The sequence below is a fragment of the Bos mutus genome, chromosome 24 (genome assembly GCF_027580195.1).
Source record: "Bos mutus isolate GX-2022 chromosome 24, NWIPB_WYAK_1.1, whole genome shotgun sequence".
NCBI classification, from domain to species: domain Eukaryota; kingdom Metazoa; phylum Chordata; class Mammalia; order Artiodactyla; family Bovidae; genus Bos; species Bos mutus.
This window is the reverse complement of record NC_091640.1, coordinates 43,117,222-43,138,514: the sequence shown is the minus strand read 5'-3', so window position 1 is coordinate 43,138,514 and position 21,293 is coordinate 43,117,222. Positions and strand designations below refer to the sequence as shown.

The following is a 21,293-nucleotide window of genomic DNA, read 5'->3' as shown; positions in this document are numbered from 1 at the left end:
TCTTTTAACATCTTCCCTCAATTTGGTAGAGGTTTTACTATATTTGGAAGATATTTAAAAGATACTTAAAAGAATTTGGTATCAGTAAATATGGGTATTAGTGTTGTGATAATTACCTAATGTCTTTTGATGATTAGTGTTTGTTAATTTTTTGTTAGAAGTTTACTAAAATGTAATTCACAAACTTTACAAGTCAACAGACCATTTTAAAGTGTGTGACTCATTGGTCTTTGGTATTTTCACAGAATTATGCAACCATCACCACAATCACTTTTAGAACATTTTTGTCAGCTCTGAAGGAAATCGGGTGCCATTAGGTATCTTACCCATCTTCCACCCTATCAGCCTCCAGCAATTCAGTTCAATTCAGTCATTCAGTCATGTCTGACTCTTTGCGACCCCATGGACTGTAGCACACCAGGCCTCCCTGTCCATCACCAGCTCCCAGAGTTTACTCAAACTCATGTCCATTGAACTGGTGATGCCATCCAACCATTTCACCCTCTGTCATCTCCTTCTCCTCCCGCTTCAGTCTTCCCCAGCGTAAGGGTCTTTTCAAATGAGTCAGTTCTTAGCATCAGGTGGGCAAAGTATTGGAGTTTCAGGTTCAACATCAGTCCTTCCAATGAATATTCAGGACTGATTTCCTTTAGGATGGACTGGTTGGATCTCCTTGCAGTCCAAGGGACTCTCAAGAGTCTTCTCCAACGCCACAGTTCAAAAGCATCAATTCATTAGTGCTCAGCTTTCTTTATAGTCCAGCTCTCACATCCATACATGACTACTAGAAAAACCAACCATAGCCTTGACTAGACGGACCTTTTATGGCAAAGTAATGTCTCTGCTTTTTAATATGGTGTCTAGGTTGGTCGTAACTTTTATTTCAAGAAGTAAGCATCTTTTAATTTCATGGCTGTGGTCACCATCTGCAGTGATTTTGGAGCCCAAGATAATAAAGTCTCTCACTGTTTCCACATCTATTTGCCATGAAGTAATGGGACCAGATGGTGATCTTAGTTTTCTGAATGTTGAGTCTTAAGCCAACTTTTTCACTCTCCTCTTTCACTTTCATCAAAAGGCTCTTTAGTTCTTCTTCACTTTCTGCCATAAGGGTGGTGTCATCTGCGTATCTGGGGTTATTGATATTTCTCCTGGCAATCTTGATTCCAGCTTGTGCTTTATCCAGCCCAGTGTTTCTCATAATGTACTCTGCATATAAGTTAAATAAGCAATATACAGCCCTGACATATTCCTTTTCCTATTTGGAACCAGTCTGTTGTTCCATGTCCAATTCTAACTGTTGCTTCCTGACCTGCTTACAGATTTCTCAGGAGGCAGGTCAGGTGGTCTGGTATTCCCATCTCTTTCAGAATTTTCCACAGTTTGTGGTGATCCACCCAGTCAAAGGCTTTGGCATAGTCAATAAAGCAGAAATAGATGTTTTTCTGGAACTCTCTTGCTTTTTCAATAATCCAGTGGCAATTTGATCTCTGGTTCCTCTGCCTTTTCTAAAACCAGCTTGAACATCTGGAAGTTCATGATTCACGTATTGTTGAAGCCTGGCTTGGAGAATTTTGTGTATAACTTTGCTAGTGTGTGAGATGAGTGCCATTGTGATAGGTTGAACATTCTTTGGCATTGCCTTTCTTAGGAATTGGAATGAAAACTGACTTTTCCCAGTCCTGTGGCCACTGCTGAGTTTTCCAAATTTGCTGGCATATTGAGTGCAGTACTTTCACAGCATCATCTTTTAGGACTTGAAAATAGCTCATCTGGAATTCCATCACTTCCACTAGCTTTGTTTGAAGTGATGCTTCCTAAGGCCCACTTGACTTCATATTCCAGGATGTCCAGCTCTAGGTGAGTGACATACCATCGTGATTATCTGGGTCATGAAGATATTTTTTGTATAGTTCTTCTGTATTCTTGCCACCTCTTAATATCTTCTGCTTCTGTTAAGTCCATACTGTTTCTGTCCTTTATTGTGTTCATCTTTGCATGAAATGTTCCCTTGGTATCTCTAATTTTTCTGAAGAGATCTCTAGTCTTTCCCATTCTATTGTTTTATTCTGTTTCTTTGGGTTGATCACTGAGGAAGAATTTCTTATTTCTCCTTGCTCTTCTTTGGAACTCTGCATTCAAATGGGTATATCTTTCCTTTTCTCATTTGCTTTTCGCTTCTCTTCTTTTCACAGCTATTTGTAAGGCCTCCTCAGACAGCCATTTTGCTTTTTTGCATTTCTTTTTCTTGGGGATGGTCTTGATCCCTGTCTCCTATATAGTGTCACGAACCTCTGTCCATAGTTCAACAGGCACTCTATCATATCTAATCTCTTGAATCTATTTCTCACTTCCACTGTATAATTGTAAGGGATTTGATTTAGGTCATACGTGAATGGTTTAGTGGTTTTCCCTCCTCCTTCAATTTAAGTCTGAATTTGGCAATTATTTTCTTCATCTGTAGATTTGCTTATTCTGGACATTCCATGTAAGTGAATCATATAATATGCAGTTTTGTGTTACTGATTGTGATTATCATTTAACATAATGTTTTCAGGCTTCATCCGTGTTATGGCGTGTATCAGTACTTCATTCAAATGAATGGATATACCGTATATTTTTAATCTAATCATTAGTTGGTAGATGTTTACATTATTTCCATGTTTGAATAATGCTCTTACAAACATTTCTGTACAAGATTTTGTGTGGACATAAGTTTTTATTTCTCTTGGGTATATATGCAAGAGCAGAGTTGTTGGGTCAACTGTTAACTCTGTTTTAACTTTTGAAAAACTGCCAAACCATTTATGAGAGTAGCTCCAGTATTTGACAGTCCCGCCAGTAGTCCTTGCTTAACACCTGTTGTCATCTTACTTTTTTATTCTGGCCATCTTGGTGGGTATGAAATGGCATGTGGTGATATGAATTTGCATTTCCCTGATGACTGATCAAGTTGAGCATGTTTTCATGTGCTTATTAGATGTTTGTATATCTTTGTAGAAATGTCCATTTGGATCCTTTGCCCATTTTTAATTGGGTTGTTTTTTTTACTATTGAGTTGTAACAGTTCTTTATGTATTCTAGCTACAAGTCCCTTGTCAGATATATGATTTGCAGATATTTTCCCCCATTCTGTGGGCTTTCTTTAAATTTTTTGATGGTATCTTTTCAAACACATAAGTGTATTTTTGTTTCAATGATGGATTTACTTTTTTTTTTCAAGTTCTCATTTTCTTTTCTTTTTCTTTTTTTTTTTTTAGCTCAGACACATAAGTTTTTAATTTTGATGAAGTCCTGTGCTGTGCTTAGTCAACTCAGTCATGTCCTACTGTTTGCGAACCTGTGGACTGTAGCTCTCCAGTCTCCTCTGTCCATGGGGATAGTCCAGGCAAGAATACTGGAGTCGATTGCCATGCCCTCCTCCAGGGGATCTTCCCAACCCAGGGATTGAACCCAGTCTACTGCATTGCAGGCGGATTCTTGACCATCTGAGCCACCTTCTGTTTTTTCTTTCTTGTTTTGGTGGCATATCAAAATCCATTGGCAGGGACTTCCCTGGTGGTCCAGCGGTGAAGACTCTGTACTTTTACTTTTGGAGGTGTGGGTTGGATCTTTGGTTGGGGAACTAAGAGCATGCCACATGGTGCTGCCAAAAAATAAATAAAAATTAATTTTTGGATATGGTATTAAGTAAGGATCCAATATCATTCTTTTGCATGTGGGTATCTAGTTGTTCCAGCACTGTATCTTTTTTTTTTTTTTTTTAAATAAAACTTTTATATGGGAGTATAGTCTGTTAGCAATGTTGTGATAGTTTCCGGTGGACAGTGAAGGGACTCAGGCACACATATAAACATGTATCCATTCTCCCCCAAACTCCCCTCCCATCCAGGCTGCCACATCACATTGAGCCGAGTTCCCTGTGCTATACAGTAGGTTCTGTTGGTTATCCATTTTAACTACAGCAGTGTGCACATGCCCATCCCAAACTCCTTAACTGCCCCTTGCCCACATCCTTCTCCCCAGTCCCCACAAGTAAGTTCATTCTCTTAAGTTTCAGTGCTATATCTCGAAGATACTTGAAGAGACTATTTTTCTTTATCCCTTGTCAAAAATCAGTTGATCTGATTCTATTATAAATGGAATCATTTTCTTAATTTCACTTTTGGATTGTTCACTGCAAGTATTTAGAAGTACAATTGATTTTTGTGTGATGATCATGTACCTTGCAATCTTGCTGAACTCATTTATTAGTTTTATAGTATCTCAGTAGATCCCTTAGAATTTCCTATGTACAGGATCATGCCATCTATGAAAAGAGATAGCTTTACCTTCTTTATTTCCAGTTTGGATGTCTTTGATTTCATTTTCTTGCTGTTTCTTTTTAAAAATTGTTTTTATGTGACTCACAGGCCAAGGGTAGAGTGAATCCCCAAATTCTTTAGATAATTTCCTCCAGGTCTGTTTTGTGAGAGAATATTTAGATATTTGAATACTGAATCAGGGACTTTGTAGATAATCTTTATATAATTTATATTTCAAGTAGAAATATACATTTTTTTGTGTGTTGGGACAAACTTTAGTTTGGTCGTCTTGTTCTGTTGCTCTGTCATGTCCGACTCTTTTCAACTCTATGGACTGCAGCATGCCAGGCTTCCCTGTCCTTCGCTATCTCCCAGAGCTTGCTTAAACTCATGTCCATTGAGTCGATAATGCCATCCAACCATCTTGTCCTCTGTCATCCCTTCTCCTCCTGCCTTCAGTTTTTCCCAGCATCAGGATCTTTTCTCATTAGTTCGGTCTAGTATAATTGAAATTTGAGCTGTTGTTTTGTTTCCCCTTAGGATCATTTTCTATTTAGAGTATCAAATTTATTGCAAGAGTATTTTCTAGAATATAAGATTGGTGCCTGACTTTGTTTGTTGGACTCCCATGGTTTTATTCATAAAGATTTTATATGACATAACTGCTTATTTTCTTGAGAAACAAAGTTCATGAGGCAGTTTTATTGATGTGAAGATTGTGGCCTTCACATCTGTGGATAACTAATAAGCACCTTGCCTTGTGGTTTGGATTATTATCTGAGGGAAGCTTTCATGAGTAAATAGAAATGGATCTTAGGAAAATGAAGAGTTGTGAAAGGGAGGAGGAATTAAAGGTAAACAAGTCAGAACTTTCCTTAATTCAGCCATCGCTGGTTGAGCTCTTGCTACGTATGGACTCTGCTGGGCATCAGGACACAGTTCTGTCCTTGAGAAATCTTGTTGCAAGAGAATTACCTTTATAAAATGAGTAAAAAGAATTGTTGCTTTATTAGGAATCTTAACAAAAGGCTGCACAGTGAAGACTTTATGTAGCTGAATAGGAGGACAGAGCCTGAACTTGTTCAATCAACCACTGTCTTTCCTAGTTTTACTTTTTCCTTCACGTAGGTTTTGAATTCAGACACTTGGTCAGTCCTGAGGCTCTCCCTTGCTTGCTACTTACGCAGCGTAGCAGATAAGCACAGTGTAGCAGTGGAAGGTATTTAAGAAGAGTCTCTGAAAGAATCTTATAGCGAATACAGTTTATAAGTTATAACAACATTTAATAAAATTATCAAAATTTCCTTTTTAAAATTCTTTAACTCCCTCATCCCTCTAGCTACTCTGGAACCTTCCACTTACCCCACCCCACCCCTCCTCCTTCCCTGAAGGCACACTTGTCCTTCACCTTCTCTTTCCTCTGTATTTGTTCTTTCATTTCAACTGATATCTAGATTCTCCATTCCAAAGGAGTGTCCAAACAAGAGTGCTGACATCTTGTTTCCTTTTCCCTTTCCTTCTTCCTTCACATTGGTCCTGGGTCTTTCTTTCTGTTGTCTCAATTCTGCTCCTCAAAAAAGTTAGAAACTGTTACCTAACAAGAGCTCCTGTGCCTTCGGTGCAGAAAGCCAAACTCTTGACAGTGGGTGTTTACAGCAAAGGATTTATTTGCTGGTGCCAAGCAAGGAGAGCAGGCAGCTCATACTCCAGAGACCCACACTCCCCAATGGCTTTCAGGGTTTTTAAAGATGACATGAGGGGAGAGGGTTGAAGGCTGCACAAGCAGCTGGCGGACCTTCTTCTGATGGGTTGTTGTGAGGTAATGGGGTGATGTTCCAACCAGTCTGGGTTTTGCATGCTACAGTCAGCATGTGGTCATCATCCTACACCTGGGTGGGGGTCTTAGTTTCTACAGAACATCTTACAGGTATGCATCAGGGTCTAACAACCTGTATTCCTTCAGGAGGAGCTTGGACAGTAAGGTGACTTGGTTATCCTAATCATGAACTGCTAGAGCCTGCTCTTTGGAATTTGGGGAAGGCCTGGGAGACTAAAGCCTTCTTTTTTCCTTCTATAAATAAGAATTGGGACACAGGGGCTTTTGTCCCGGGAAGGCCCCACAAGGTTTTGGTTGGATTCAGTCCTATTTTTTCTTTGATAGTTCTTAATCCTCAGGGGAACAGGGGGCAGGACAAGAAGGGGAATAAAATTTTGTAGAGAGAGAGAAGCAAGAGAACTTAGTTTTAGGGGGAATTGGCTTCTGCCAGACTGGCAAAAGGAGAACTCTTCTTAGATAGTGGGGAAGAGTGATGCTGTGTGTGTGTATATATATAGGTGGCTGGGGATAAGGTAATGCATCCTATTCTGTTAGATTTTATAAATAAATAATTGGAATCACATTAACAAGGCCATGCCCACCAGCCTGTCCATTTTGCATTGGTGGCATGGTGACTGTGTGAATGTGTCTCACTTATTTTAGTATGAGGTGACCTTCTACCCTTTAATCCTGTGGCTGCCCCCCTACTTCACATTCAAGCCCAGAGAGGTAAAATAGGAGAAAATGATGCTTTTAGGGGTGTGGCATAAAACTGGAGCCTGGGCACTGGCCCTAATTTAGTACATGCTTTGGAGAGAAATACTCCCTCTTTACTCAAGAGGCAGTAGTACCTGTTTTCTTAAACTTATTTATATGAATTTTGGTTTATTAAACTTAGAATTTCATTTTTCCTTCAGCATGGCTAATTAGGTAGTTAATACCAATGTAATAAAAATGAGCAAGACAATATTTGTATTATTTGATACTTAGTAAGCTGTTCATAGATACATTCTATTACTGTTATACAGCTTACACATGAACTAAATTGAATAAATTAAAAAATGGATCAATAACCTGTAATTGTGAAACAGGCTTAGAATCTCATGGTATGGACCAACAGGTGTGACCTTTAATTATAATTGCAGGTGTTGTTAGAAGTGTCCACTCTTGTTTTTGCAGAGGCCATAGCTACCAGATCTGATTTTACCTTGGAAAGGGAGATTGGCAGCATGCTTAGAGCAAAGGAGCTGGCAAAGAACTGAAGGAGACTGTGAAGCCTCTTTAAAATTTTCATTTAAAGAGCTTGTTTTCTGTTTTAAGTTCCTTTGTTCTGGACAGGACATGGGCCTTTTCAAGACTGGGAGATTGGGAAAATTCTGCAACCCATGACAAGCCATAAAAGGTTGCTAAGGAGATTCCTGTGAGCAGGGGCAGTATTTAAATGGTCTGTTACTGAACTCTGACTTTAAAGGGAGGAAAAGAAAGGAGGAGGGTGCTTTTATTTCACTCCTTTTAAATTTTAGGAAGCATGCAAAAGCAAGAGTCTTCTTTTTCCTTAAACATAGAATCACTTAGTTTGGATTAAATTAGTGTGGTGTTATTTAACATTAAAATATTTAAGTATAGGACATTGAGAAAAGTGCATGAATCATTAGGTTATAGCAGCTTCATGAATTTTTACAGATAGTGATAATATTGAATTATAATGTCACTTAAATATACTCTATTATTATATGTGTCTTTGAAAAATATTATCTTAAAATATTCAATTTCAAGTGATGATCAAAGTGATAATTTCAAAGCATTACAGGTTTTGTTTAGTTTTTATTTTTAAACTGCATGTTGCATTTCCTCACATTCTTTCGCAGTCTCCTGCTTGTTAAAAGCTAGGGGAAGAATTTCTTCCAGGAAGGAAGGAATCATTTTGTTTGAAAATGGTTTAGAGCAGTGCTGTCCATTAGAAATATAATGGGAGCCACATGAAAAACAAAATGAAACAAGTGAAATCAATTATCATAATATATTTTATTTAACCCAGTATTTCTTTTTTTTTGTCTTGTTCTTTGTATTTATTGAGGGGTAGATTTTGGTACAGATTTTTCTTCAATGAGAAGAATTCTTAAGTTGTCTTAAGAATTAAGAAATGGGACAAAAGTAAAAATTGTCTAGGACTTCCTTCTTTTATGGACAGATGCCAGAACTGTTTTTCAGAAGTTCATTTTTATTTTTATTTTTTTTTTAATTAACTTATTTATTTTAATTGGAGGCTGATTACAATATTATGGTTGTTTTTGCCATATATTGACATGAATCAGCCATATTAATGCAGTATTTCTAAATTATCATATCAACATATAATCAGTATGAGAATTATTGATGAACTATTTTGTATCTTATTTTCATATCAAGTCTTCCAAATCTGGTATGTATTTTAACTTCTCACTTTGGGCAGCCACACTTCCAAGTGCTCAGTAGCCACGTTTGGTTAATGGAATAGGGAGAAAGGAAATGTTTAGCAGTTTGAAGGGACCAGAAAAGTTTTAGTTCTGAATTATCTTTGAAACAATCGTGAGGCTTAGCGGGGAGGCCGTTAACAGAATGTTGAGGGGCTTGGTTAAAGCCTGGTAAAGCAGGAGATGGCTAGTCTCAAAGACACTGGTTCCAGGCAGGTGAGGGAAGTGATCACAGGCGTGAACAGCTGTGCTAGTGGAGGAAGTGATTTCAGGGGCACTGAGTCAGAGTCGTTGGCCAAGCCCTGGAAGAAGCTATGGAGGGCTAGAGTCCTTTCACAACATACATTTCTTGAGCCCCTGCTGTGTCTAGGCTGTCTTCAGGATTTGAGATACACTGGTGAACAGAACAGACAAAAATCTCAGCCCACAGATACTTTTTTTTTTTTTTTTTAAGCTTCCACTTTTTTATTTAAAAAAACTCAACTCATGTAAAATAATTCATCAAATCATGAAAAGGTGTAGAAACAAAAAGTCAAATACCAGTTTTAAAAATATCTCACACACTATAATGTGTGTATATGGTCTCTTAAATAATTTAAGATTAGCTCCATATTAAACACTCAGCTTTTCTCACATTGTTGCAAATCCAAATACTGTTCTAACCATACAGTCATTAATGGCCTTTTTAACAATATAAAGATGGAACTCAAACAGAACTCCTCTTAGCAGTGCCATTTTAACTTCTGTTGCATTACCAAAAACAGTGGGTTTTCAAGAACTGGATCTTTCTAATCCCATTTTTATTTCTAAAACTTCACTATTCAATTATATTCATTGTAGAAAAATGTGAAGAAATGGAAAAAATAAAATAAAAAATTATCCAGTATCCCTCTGCCCAAATACAATAACAGAAGAGTGCATATATTTCTTTCTATTCTTTGTACATAACTATGTAGAATTTTAAAACAAAATCAGTATTGTAAAATGCTTACACATCCTCATTCCATATTATACAGCAACAATGTCTTTTGTACATTATGTGCAGCTATGATGTTCAGTTGGCTGCTTCACAGTCTAATTAAGAGCTTAACCATGATTTACCTCCATTTGTTAGATATTCAGATTGTTTTGAATATTTGCTATGATAACTATGTTATACATCCTTCTTTATTCATAATTATTTATATGTATCTCTGATAATTCCTTAAAGATAAATTCCTAGGAGTTTAACCAGCACAAAGAGTATTTTTTAAGCCTTTGATACATTTTACCAAACTGCCCTCAAAAAAGACTATACCAACTTACAGTCACACCAGTAAATAGTCTAAGAGCTTTTCTTCTTCAAATTCCTTGGCAGCACAGGAATATTACTGACTACCTTTATTGTTACAAATTTAATAGGGGAATGGTGAAAGGTGTCTTCTTTTTTTTCTTTTCTGGAAGTGTAATTTGCTTTCCTTCAATTATTTGAAGCAGTCCAAGTCTTTGAGAAGGCATCTCTGATGAGTGCAATGTCTTAGCACTTCTTCCTTGGGGAGCAAGGGCATGAAAGCTGCATATCTTTTCTATGTTTTCTCAAGCAGGAATTCCCAAAAGGACTGGAATTTCAAAGTCTCCTGGGCAGCCATGCTGTTTTAATGTCTTGGTAACAAAACAGAAAACTGGGCCATTTTCTTCATATTATGGAGGGTTTCTGACCATTCCATGGATCCTATCTGAGGTATGGTAGTGAGAAGTAAGCTTTTGGCTTTATTGGCATTTTCTTTCAGGGTCTTTAAGACCCGGTCCACTGAAACCGCTTCCTCATGCTCCTTCCAGCAATCATAATCTGTCGCCATGGCGATACTTGCGTAGCAAATTCCCGCCTCCTTAGCAAGAACCACCTCTGGAACTGTGGTCATGTTGATAACATCTGCCCCCCAGGTCTGGAACATGATGCTTTCTGCCCGGGAGCTGAAACGAGGTCCCTCAATGGTGATCACTGTCCCTTTTGAGTGGCACCGGAGTCCTAACTTCTTAGCAGTCTCTATGAGGACCTCTCTTGTTTTAGGGCAGAATGGCTCAGCCATTGGAATATGGCACACTCCTCTGGCACAGGAATGATTTCCATCATAGAAGGTCTGAAGCCTTCTGGTAGTCCTGTCAATGAACTGATCAATAATGATGATGTCGCCAGGCTGAATCTCTTCCTTCAAGGAACCGCAAGCTGTGGTCACTATGACATGTGTGCAACCCTCCTCCTTCAGAGCCCAGATGTTCGCCTGATAGTTGACTTTCGAAGGCATGATGGTGTGCTGCCTCCCATGCCTTGCAAGGAGGACGCAATCAACATTCTTTATCTTCCCCAAAACTAAGGCATCAGAAGGCTTGCCAAATGGAGTATCCACATATTTTTCGGTTCTTCCTTCTAAGATTTCTGGATCATCCAGGCCTGTTCCACCAATTATTCCAATCTTCACGGCAGCGGGAGTGGCACCTGAGGACATGTCTGGCGAGGAAGGAGCGGAGGCCACGCTCTGAATGCAGGCGGGGAACAGAGCAGCTCAGCCCACAGATACTTGCATTATACTTGAAGAAGATAGAGAATAAATATGATAAGTAAAGGTTAGTATGTGGAAGGTTATGTGTATGTTGGAGAAAAGTTGTATGGATAACTGTGATGGGGAGCATGGTGGTAGTAGTGATGGTGGTGGGTTTGTACTTTTTAACAAGGTGATTAGCATTGACCTCCCAAAGTGGTTACAGATGATCCAAGTCTTGATGGAGGTTAGGGAGCAAGTATCTGGAGAAGAGCATTTCAGACAGATGGGATGGTACTGTTCTGGTCCTAAGGGTGGGGATATACCTGCTGAAATCCCTAGATGGCCGGAGCCCAGTGTGGTGGGAGCAGAGAGCAATGGGGTACCAGATCACAAAGGCAGTGCCTCTCAAACTTTAATATGCATACATACCCCCAGCGGTCTAGTTAAAATCAGATTCTGATTTGGTTGGTTTTGAGTGGAGTCAGAGATAAACTCTCAGGTAATGCTGCTGCCAGTGGACCACACTTTGATTAGCAAGGATGTGAGACCTTAAAGGCCATTGTCGGACTATATGAGTTTTTTGACGTCACTGAAGCAATGTGGGGAGACAGAGAAGAGAAGGGGCTTAGGGCTGAGCCCTGGGATACTCTAGCATTAAGAGAGTGGTGAGATGAGGAGACACCAGTAGAGAATCGACCAGAAAAGCAGAAGAACCATTAGAGGGTTGTGTCCAGGAAACCGAGTAAATAAAGTCTATCCAGGAGGAAGAGATCTGCTGCATGAAATATTTAATAGATAAGTAAGATGAGAACTAAGAATTGATTATTGAGTTTAACAATGTGGTGGTTACAGACAAGTGGTTTTGGTGTAGTGGTGTGGGGGCAAAAGCTGTACTAGAGTGAATTTAAAAGAAGAAAGAAATTGGAGACAGTAAACAAAGCTTATTGAGGCATTTTTCTGTAAACTGTAGGTTAGTTATCTACTATATGACAAATAACTCTGAAACTTAGTGGCTTAAAACAGTAAAAATTTGCTCTGCCACCATTTCTGTGGGTCGAGAATTCAGGAATGGCTCTTGTGAGTGCTTCTGGCCCAGTTTCTCAGGAGGTATTAGTTAGGATATTGGCCAGGGCTGCAGTCATCTGAGGGCTCGGCAGGGCTGGAGGCTCTCTTCCATGGCAGCTCCTCCCGTGGCTGCTGATGGGGCCTTGGTTCGTCACTGAACAGGCTCCCCAGTTGGCAGCATGGCAGCTGGCTTCCTCCCAGACAGGTGATCTGAGAGATCCAGAGGCTAGACTGTCTCTGATGACCTGGCTGTAGAAGTAACAGGCCGTCACCTGAGCTTTTTTCTGTAGATCCCGGGGACACTGGGAGGGACTGTGTAAGAGTCAGGGAGCCAGGCATGGGGATCACTGGGCCACCTTGGAGGCCGGCTGACCCTGGGCAGCAGGGGAGTTGGGATGAAAGCTGGAGAGGAAAGTGGGAACCCAAATAGTTGCTAGCTTTGATTTATTTTTTATTAATAATATTATTAATAAAATTAATAAAAGAAGTAACTGTATTTGTACCTTGATCCAGGAATGATTCAGCATAGACGGGAATACTGCTGGTGCAGAATAGAGGGGAGAATTGTCCTTGGGGGGTGGGGGTCGAGCACAAATGAAGGCCCTGGGAATTGGAGTCACACAGGGTGAGGACGGTCCACGCAGAGTAAGGAAGACAGAGAAGATGTGTATGGAAGGTGTTCAGGACGGTCAGACGTGATGGCGGCATTTGTGGATGTGCTCTTCTCAGGACTGCAGCCCTCACAGTGTCCTTGGCACCAGGGTCCTTGTTGGTGCTTGGGGGATGGGAGAGGAGGCAGGAAGATGGTGAGGTGGGACAGTGGGGCAGTCGATGGGCTGAGGAAGTGTTGGTGGCTTCTGGGCTGCATTAACCAGCCATGTAAGAGGCAGGATTGTAAACTTAAATGAATTTAAAGCAAGATCAGTTGGTATAGTTTTTTGTTTTACTCCAGCCACATTCACTTGTCAAAGGCAGGTGGTGAGTTGGTGAAGAGTGGGGTTTAAGCAGAGTGTGGTGTAGCCAAAGAAGGTGAGAGGGTCAAAAGAACACAGGATTGGTGATCATAAGTCCTAGTGGGGTCAAGAAATGATTAGTCAGATCCTAGAGGGAATAATGGCACCCCACTCCAGTACTTTTGCCTGGAAAATCCCGTGGATGGAGGAGCCTGGTGGGCTGCAGTCCATGGGGTCACTAAGAGTCAGACACGACTGAGCGATTTCACTTTCACTTTTCACTTTCATGCATTGGAGAAGGAAATGGCAACCCACTCCAGTGTTCTTGCCTGGAGAATCCCAGGGACGGGGGAGCCTGGTGGGCTGCCGTCTATGGGGTCGCACAGAGTCGGACACAACTGAAGCGACTTAGCAGCAGCAGCAGCAGCAGCAGAGGGAATAAACTGGAAAGCTGGAGGGGCACCCTTGAGATGGGGGTGATGGGTAGCCGCACTTTTGGGGAGAGAGGAAGTCGCTGTATTGCCATGGTGCTGGCTGGCTGAGGTTGGGTGGAAGAGACCTTACTAGAGCAGAGGAGGGGCCAGGGTATGAAGGGTTCCTTTGACACCACGGAGAGTGGAGGGGGAACAGGACAATGAGGCAGCAGGTCACGTCCTGGTGCTGAGAGGAGTGTGAATGTGGTCTGGGATGGGAGAGGGAGAGCAGGAGGGCTTCAAGGAGAAGGCACAGAGGAGGCAGGGAGAAAGTGAAGAAGCACCTGGGAAGCAAGGAGCATGTCTTCCCAATTCCAGGCCAGTGATTGAGAATTGTTATAGAAAGGCCAGCCAGGGCCAGCACTGCCCTTTGGGGAGATCAGACTCAGGTTAGAGCAAGCAGGGAAGGGGGAGGCTCAGAGAAATGAAGGTACAGGGAACCCCTAGTGTGCATGACAGGAGGATTCCAAGAGTAGGGAGGAGAGGGCGCTGACCTAGAGGGGGGCCTGTGGAGCCCTGTGGGATGTGAGGTGGCGAGATACGTCATGGGGCCTGTGGCTTCTGTCCCCATTGCTGTCAGTGGAACACGGGCAGGGGGCTCTTAGTGCTGGTGCTCTCATGGCAGGTGAAGTGCCGGGGCAGTGGGTGCTGGAGAGGAGTAGTTGGGGCTTCCTGTGACACTTGCACGTGGGGACCCTGCTCCTCCCTGGCTGTGGAGCCAGCAGCTGCTTAGGGAAAAGATGAGCAGCCCTTCTCTCCTCAGTAACGTCCAGGTTGGTGAAGTCAGACTTCATCACTTGAATTTGCCGTGTTGGTGAACAGGCTTTCAGAACAAAGCAGCACTGATTTCTGTGGTCTGAATACTGCCACTTGGCCAGGTTTAAGCTATCAGAAGTTTAACCAGCCAGCTCCAAAGTTCTGAGATTTTGCACCCAGGCTCCTGACCAGCAAGGTGGGCTCTGCTATATTTCTTGTTCTGTGGGGCTGACTCCTGTCTTCTCTTTGAAATCTTTTTCGCCCCATTGGGAGCTCTGGAGTTAGGCAGGCCTGGGACGGGCTAATCCTCAACTCTACTTTTTAAAAAAATTTTACTTTTTTATTTTTGTCTGTGCTGGGTCTTCGTTGCTGCTCAGGCTTTTCTCTAGTTGTGGCAAGCAGGGGCTATTCATTGCGGTGGGCGGCTTCTCACTGTGACCGCTTCTCTTGTTGGGGAGCACTGACTCATGGGCTTCAGTGATTGTAGCACTTGGGCTCAGTAGTTGTATCTTCCAGGCTGTAGAGCACAGGCTCAATAGTTGTGGCTCATGGACTCAGTTGCTCTGCAGCATGTGAGATCTTCCTGGACCAGGGATCAAACCCCTGTTTCCTTTGTTGGCGGGTGGATTCTTTACCACTGAGCCACCAGGGGAGCCCTCAACTTGGCTTCTTTATAACCCTTACCTTAGCCCCAGTTTCCTGTCTGTCAACCAAGGGTTTTACTGTTTGTCCCGGCTGGCCTGGGTGGCTGTAAGGATTAAAGAGATAAGGTAGGGAAAAGTGCTTCCACAGTTCCTGGGATGGCAGATGCTACTGCTAGAGTTATCATCATCATCTTAATGTAAAGCTTTTTTGTAAAGAATTCACAAGCCCGAGTATATACCTGTATTTTCACATGCAGATGCAGGAGAGACTGCAATTAATGTTTTGAAGGGCAGTTTATCACACATTGAAAATGATGGATTTAATCCATTAATTTTACTGCTAAGAACTTTTCCAAAGAAAATAACTCAATGTGTATAAAAATGTAGCAAGAAGATATTTATTTAAAGCACTTAATTTTTTTAAAATTTTATACTAGAACATAGTCGATTAACAGTGTTACATTAGTTTCAGGTGTACAGGTAAGTGATTCAGTTATAATGCAGCACTTTTTATAAGAGGAAAGTTAGCATCTGTTTAGATGCCTCACTGTAGTGTAGCAGAGGACTCTACAGTATTAAAAATAAATGGATGGAATAGAATTGTTAATGTGAAAAGATGGTCTCTATGGTATAAAACAGGTTATAAAATAGTACGTACTTAATGATCCAATTTTTATTAACAAATATGCACAGGAAAAATATAATAAAACTGTTAACAGTGAGATATATATGATATATATATAAAGTTCTTTTGTTTTTATTTTTTAATGTTGAAAATATATTTTTAAAAAGTTAGGGATTATGCTTCCATTTATTGGGTCATGTTTTTCATTAAATTTTTTTTTTCCATTTGACTATAGTTGGTTTTATTGGGAAAGGGCACCTGGGTGGAGAGCAGTAGGGTAAGGGAACCCAAGAGAACTGCTCTGCCGAGTTTGTCAGCACATGTGTCTCCTCGGACAGTTCATTTCCGAGTGTTAGACAAGAGCCCAGTTTCGGGCCCTGGAAGGGGTCCTCCTTCTTGCAACAAATGGCGACTCTGGTGGGGACTCTTCTTTACTGAGACTGACATCCTGACCACTCGGGGTACTCAGGGGCCAGCTTGCCTGCCAATGGACCAGACCCAGCGGCCACAACTGAGATCCTTTAGTCCCTTGTCTCCTCCTGATGTGGACAACTGGCCAGAGTGCCCTGACCAGTAAGGAACAAGAGACTTTATTGACCTCTCTCCCTTTCCCTCTCTTTTCTCTCCTTGACCCTTCCTATCCTTCCCCATTTTTCTAGTCCCCCGGTCCTGGACGCAGGAATCTGGTTGAAGGGCCCTCAGCCTGAGTTGAGGATTGGAGACTGATCACCTCATCTTGACAGAGAACTCGAATTCTGGTTCTGGTCTGGTCTGATTCCTGGTACGGCCGAGTTCCAGTTCTCCCTTCTCTGGAGGCCCAGGGAAAAGTCCCATAATGCCTGGGTATCTGTAGGTGGCATGAGACGTCTGTAAGGCCACCCCTTTTGCCCCCCCTCTCCTGCCTCCTCCCCCTTCTTTCAACCTGGCTTCCTTTCCTCCCTTGAAGTCTTTGATGTTAGTACTTGGATCTGAAGTTCTCTGTCTCTATAGGAGGTTTTCTGAGAGACTGTATTCTTGTATTTAAGGGCTTCCCTGGTGGTGCAGAGGTTAAAGCGTCTGCCTGCAATGTGGGAGCCTAGGTTCAATCCTTGGGTCGGGAAGATCCCCTGGAGAAGGAAATGGCAACCCACTCCAGTATTCTTGCCTGGAGAATCCCATGGACGGAGGAGCTTGGTGGGCTACAATCCACTGGTAGCAAAGAGTCAGACACGACTGAGCAACTTCACTTTCACTTTCATAGTTGATTTTTATAGGGGCTTCCCTCATAGCTCAGTTGGTAAAGAATCTGCCTGAAGTGCAGGAGACCTGGGTTCAATTCCTGGGTGGGGAAGATCCTCTGGAGAAGGAAATGGCAACCCACTCCAGTATTCTCACCTGGAGAATCCCATAGACAGAGGAGCCTGGCAAGCTACAGTCCATGGGATCGCAAGAGTTGGACATGACTAAGCGACTAAACCACCACTACATAGTTGATTTACAGTGTTGTCTGAATTTCTGGTGCAGAACAAAGTGATTCAGTCATGCATACATACATGTATTCTTTTTCATTATGAGTTATTAGGGAATCATGGGAGTATAGTTCCTTGTCCTATACAGTATAGGACCTTGTTGTTTATTTTATATATAGAAGTTTGTATCTACTTAATCTCAAACTCCCAGTCCTTCCCTTACCCCTCTCCCCCTTGGCAACCACCCAGTTCTATTCTCTATATCTGTGAGTCTGTTTCTGTTCAACAAATTCATTTGAATCGTATTTTAGATTCCACGTATAAGCAATATCATATGGTATGTGTCTTTCTCTGACTTCACTTACTATGATAATCTCTAGGTTCATCCTATAATGTTCTTTTTGATTTCTTGTATGTTCTGAGATTTACACTGGATGTGTTTTGCTTTTGTGATAGGAGATATCATGGGTGTGTATTTGTGTGTTGGATGGGGAGGAGGTATGTGAGGTGAGCATACACCTTGTTTTCTTGTTAGTCCCGAATGACTCTGTTTGTCCCATCTCAGGCCCAGTCCTGTGACTGAGCTGGTGATGAGAAGGGGGTGCAGCGAGCCATGCTCAGAGCCTTAGAGCCTGACCACAGGCCAGTAACAGTTTAAATGATTCCCATAAAGTTCAGCATCCTTAGGAATTCCGATGATTTTCACTAGTAGAGAAAATCAAAATAGGGCTGTGGAAAACACACCTTTTGAGTCAAGGTGACTCAAAAGAAAAGCATGTGAGACATGAGGGAAAGTGAGCAGTTCCAGGCCTTTCTAAAAAGAGATGCTGTTTCCTTTAAAGTCTGTTCAGGAATATTGTTGAATTAGCACAGTCCATGTTCAAGAAACAGGACCTTGTGATTGTCACAAGTTACTCAAGCAGTTAGAAAGCAGGAAATTTGATCTTATGTAAACCAGTGCATGAGTCACAGTTCAACAAGTACAGTAACAAAGCTGTGAGATCCAGTGTGGTTCTTATATCAGATGACTTCTCAGATAATTAAAATATTTTCTGAAATTTGTTTACCTTGACCTAAGTAAAAAATAAGTTTCATGTCTTAACAAAGTTATATTTTATTCCATTGTTCAGCAGATGTGAGAGGAAGTCATGTTTTTAATTATGTGTATAGTACTAATAGAAGTGAACATTAGCATTGTTAATTGTGAAAGTCAGGTAATTAAAGGGAGAAAATAATTGACTGGTTTTAGTAAAATAAGCAGCCCAGGAAACAGGTTAGACCAGGGGAGAAGTCCTGAGCTAGGGGGGCACAGAGACACCCATTTCCCCTGCCCTTCATCCCTCTTCCCCCTTTTTGTCCTACTCACCCTCCTCCCTCCCTTCCTGTATCTCTTTCCTTTTCCTTCATTCTACAGGAAAGCTCCTACCCTGTTGGACACCATTCTTGTCATTGAGAGCATAGACAAACTTCTGCTCGAGTGGATTTACTTTCTGTTATCTATAGCTGATAATATGCAAATAAATGTATATAAAATAACATGTGGCATTGAGTGCTAGGAAGGAAAATAAAGGAGGCCAAGGGGATAGAGCATACGTGGACGGGGGTGGAGTGGACAGAGAAGAGAGGGTGTATTTTGGAAGTGAAGTCTCTTTTATGGTGACAGTGGAGCAGAGATCAAATGAGGTGAGGGAATAAGCCAGGCAGGTGTGTGAAGACCTGCAGGGAAAGGTTCCAGGTGGTCACAGAAGGTCAGGGAGGCTAGCGTGGCTTGGCGAGCTGGCGGTGAGGTCAGCCAGGTAGCCGCTTGCCTGGTGCTGCTGCAGGGCCCAGCAGCCACAGGACATGCTTACCCAGCGAGCTGTGTCTGTTACAGCAGCAAGTGCTGCTCTCACTGGTACAAACACAGATGCACCTGTGCAGCAGAGATTTATTGCAGGCCTACTGCATATTCCCTCTTCAGTTCAGTCACTCAGTCATGTCTGACTCTTTGCGACCCCATGAATCGCAGCATGCCAGGCCTCCCTGTCCATCACCAACTCCCGGAGTTCACTCAGACTCACGTCCATCGAGTCGGTGATGCCATCCAGCCATCTCATCCTCTGTCGTCCCCTTCTCCTCCTGCCCTCAATCCCTCCCAGCATCAGAGTCTTTTCCAAGGAGTCAACTCTTCGCATGAGGTGGCCAAAATACTGGAGTTTCAGCTTCAGCATCATTCCTTCCAAAGAAATCCCAGGGCTGATCTTCAGAATGGACTGGTTGGATCTCCTTGCAGTCCAAGGGACTCTCAAGAGTCTTCTCCAACACCACAGTTCAAAAGCATCAGTTCTTCGGCGCTCAGCTTTCTTCACAGTCCATTTCTCAATCCAGCTGACATGTAATATAATTGTATTATTACATACAGGTCACTTATCTCGATAGTTGGTAATGCATGAGATTTTTAATCGCATTTCTGAGTTTTTCTCTTATTGCTGATTTGTTGTTGGACATTTGTTTTGTCCTCTAGGATTGTTAGCAAACGTGATTTAAAAAACACATAAAATGTACTACCTTAACCCTTCCTAAGCTTACAGTTGAGTAGTGTTAACTGTGTTCACATTGTTATGCAGCAGGCCTCCAGAATATTTTCATCCTGTAAGTGTGCAACTATGAACCACTACCCAGAAGCCCCCTTCCCACAGTCCCTGGCAACCACATTCTACTTTGTGTCAGTATGAAGTTGACTGTTTTAGGTACTTCATATAAGTGGGATCATAGAGTGTTTGTTTTTTTGTGATTGGCTTATTTCATTTATTATAATGTCTCAAGGTTCATTCGCGTTGTAGCATGTGTCAGAATTTTTTTCCTTGATAGAATTGAATAATACTCCTCTGTATGTATGGACCACGTTTTGTTCATTTATTTATTGGTGGTCACTTGGGTTGATTCCCCACCTTGGCCATTGTATCAATAAATAGTACTGATGTGGATGTGCAACCATTGGAGAGTTTTGAGCAATATGATCTGGTCTGTCTTTTGTTCATAAAAACAGACTGCACTCTGGTTCTTCTCTTTCTCAAGCAGAGATCTTGTGTTTATTTCTACAAATTGTCTAACACTCAGACATATGAGGAAATAAATGATGGAACTAAACACTGAGCTGCACACCCTGGAGGCCATTAAGTGACTTGTGTTGTGTCAACTCACACATGTATTGTGTCAGTGGTCCTTTACCATTGGGCATCACAGACCTCGTGGTGAAAATCTGAAAAACATGGAACTGTGCAGAGTTATAAAATAGAATGAGATTAAAACTCTAATCTTTTTTTTTTTTTTTTTGAACTGCCCTTTCCTTCTTAACTGGAGAGAGGAAGGGGTTTTTATCTCATCTCTGATGTTGCTGTCTGTGTGAGCTAGGATGCTTTCAAATGCAAGAAACAAAAAGTAGGTCAGCCTTTTATGTCTGTCTGTATGTGTATATGTGTGTGTGTTCATAGAAGCACATTTACATGTATACATACACATATCACCAAAGGGCCTGGAAGCAGTAGGGGCACCCTGGTAACAATGAGCACTTCTGACCACCTAGATTTTGGTTTCCAGACAGCCTTCCCCACTAAAAGTAGCCAAGGTTCCTTGGAGAAATGGAAGATCCCAGGGCTGGGGCAGGAAGTGATAACAAATTAAAATTTGAGAATTAGATTGTGGTGGTGGTTGCACAATTTTGTAAATATACTAAAATTCACCAAATTGTATACTTAAAATAAGTGAATTTTATGGTAAGTAAATGACACCTTATTCAGGCAGTTTAAAAAAAGTTATAGGACTTGTCAGAAGGACTCAGGAGTTAGCTTGAATTAGTTCCCACTGGAATCTGGTTATCTCAGTATCCCAATAAATCCTGAGAGTGAATTAAATCTGCTAGGGAATGAAATAAGTATGAGCGTGTTTGACGTGTAAATAAGTACATGAGTAAACAAATGGGGGAAGGGAAAGTTCTTTCCCCATTCTGCCAACTGATAAATACAGAAGGAAGAATGGACAAGACATCATCATTTCCAGACACGGTGGTAGTAGCTGGCCGAGGCAAGAATCACCAGTGATCATTAAGGCTGTGAAAGTTTGATGAGGCCTGTGATGTTGGCATAGTTACAGAGGATTTTCCCATAAATTATATATTGATTTCAAATGGAAAAATAGTACACTGGGGTAATCTGGCAGAGCTACCTTAAGTATGACCGTGTTTATTTTCTATTGC

General features: G+C 41.6%; 2 protein-coding genes across 3 annotated transcripts in view; one reads left to right on the top strand and one right to left on the bottom strand.

Moving 5' to 3' along the window:
• Nucleotides 1–21,293, top strand: part of SPIRE1 (spire type actin nucleation factor 1) — a 162,296-nt gene that overhangs the window by 23,921 nt on the left and 117,082 nt on the right. The window lies entirely within an intron of this gene.
• LOC138985425 (S-methyl-5'-thioadenosine phosphorylase) lies at nt 9,008–11,132 on the bottom strand. Its single transcript, XM_070361828.1, has one exon. It carries the CDS (start codon nt 11,057–11,059, stop codon nt 10,208–10,210), a length of 852 nt encoding a protein of 283 aa, XP_070217929.1. The 5' UTR covers nt 11,060–11,132; the 3' UTR covers nt 9,008–10,207.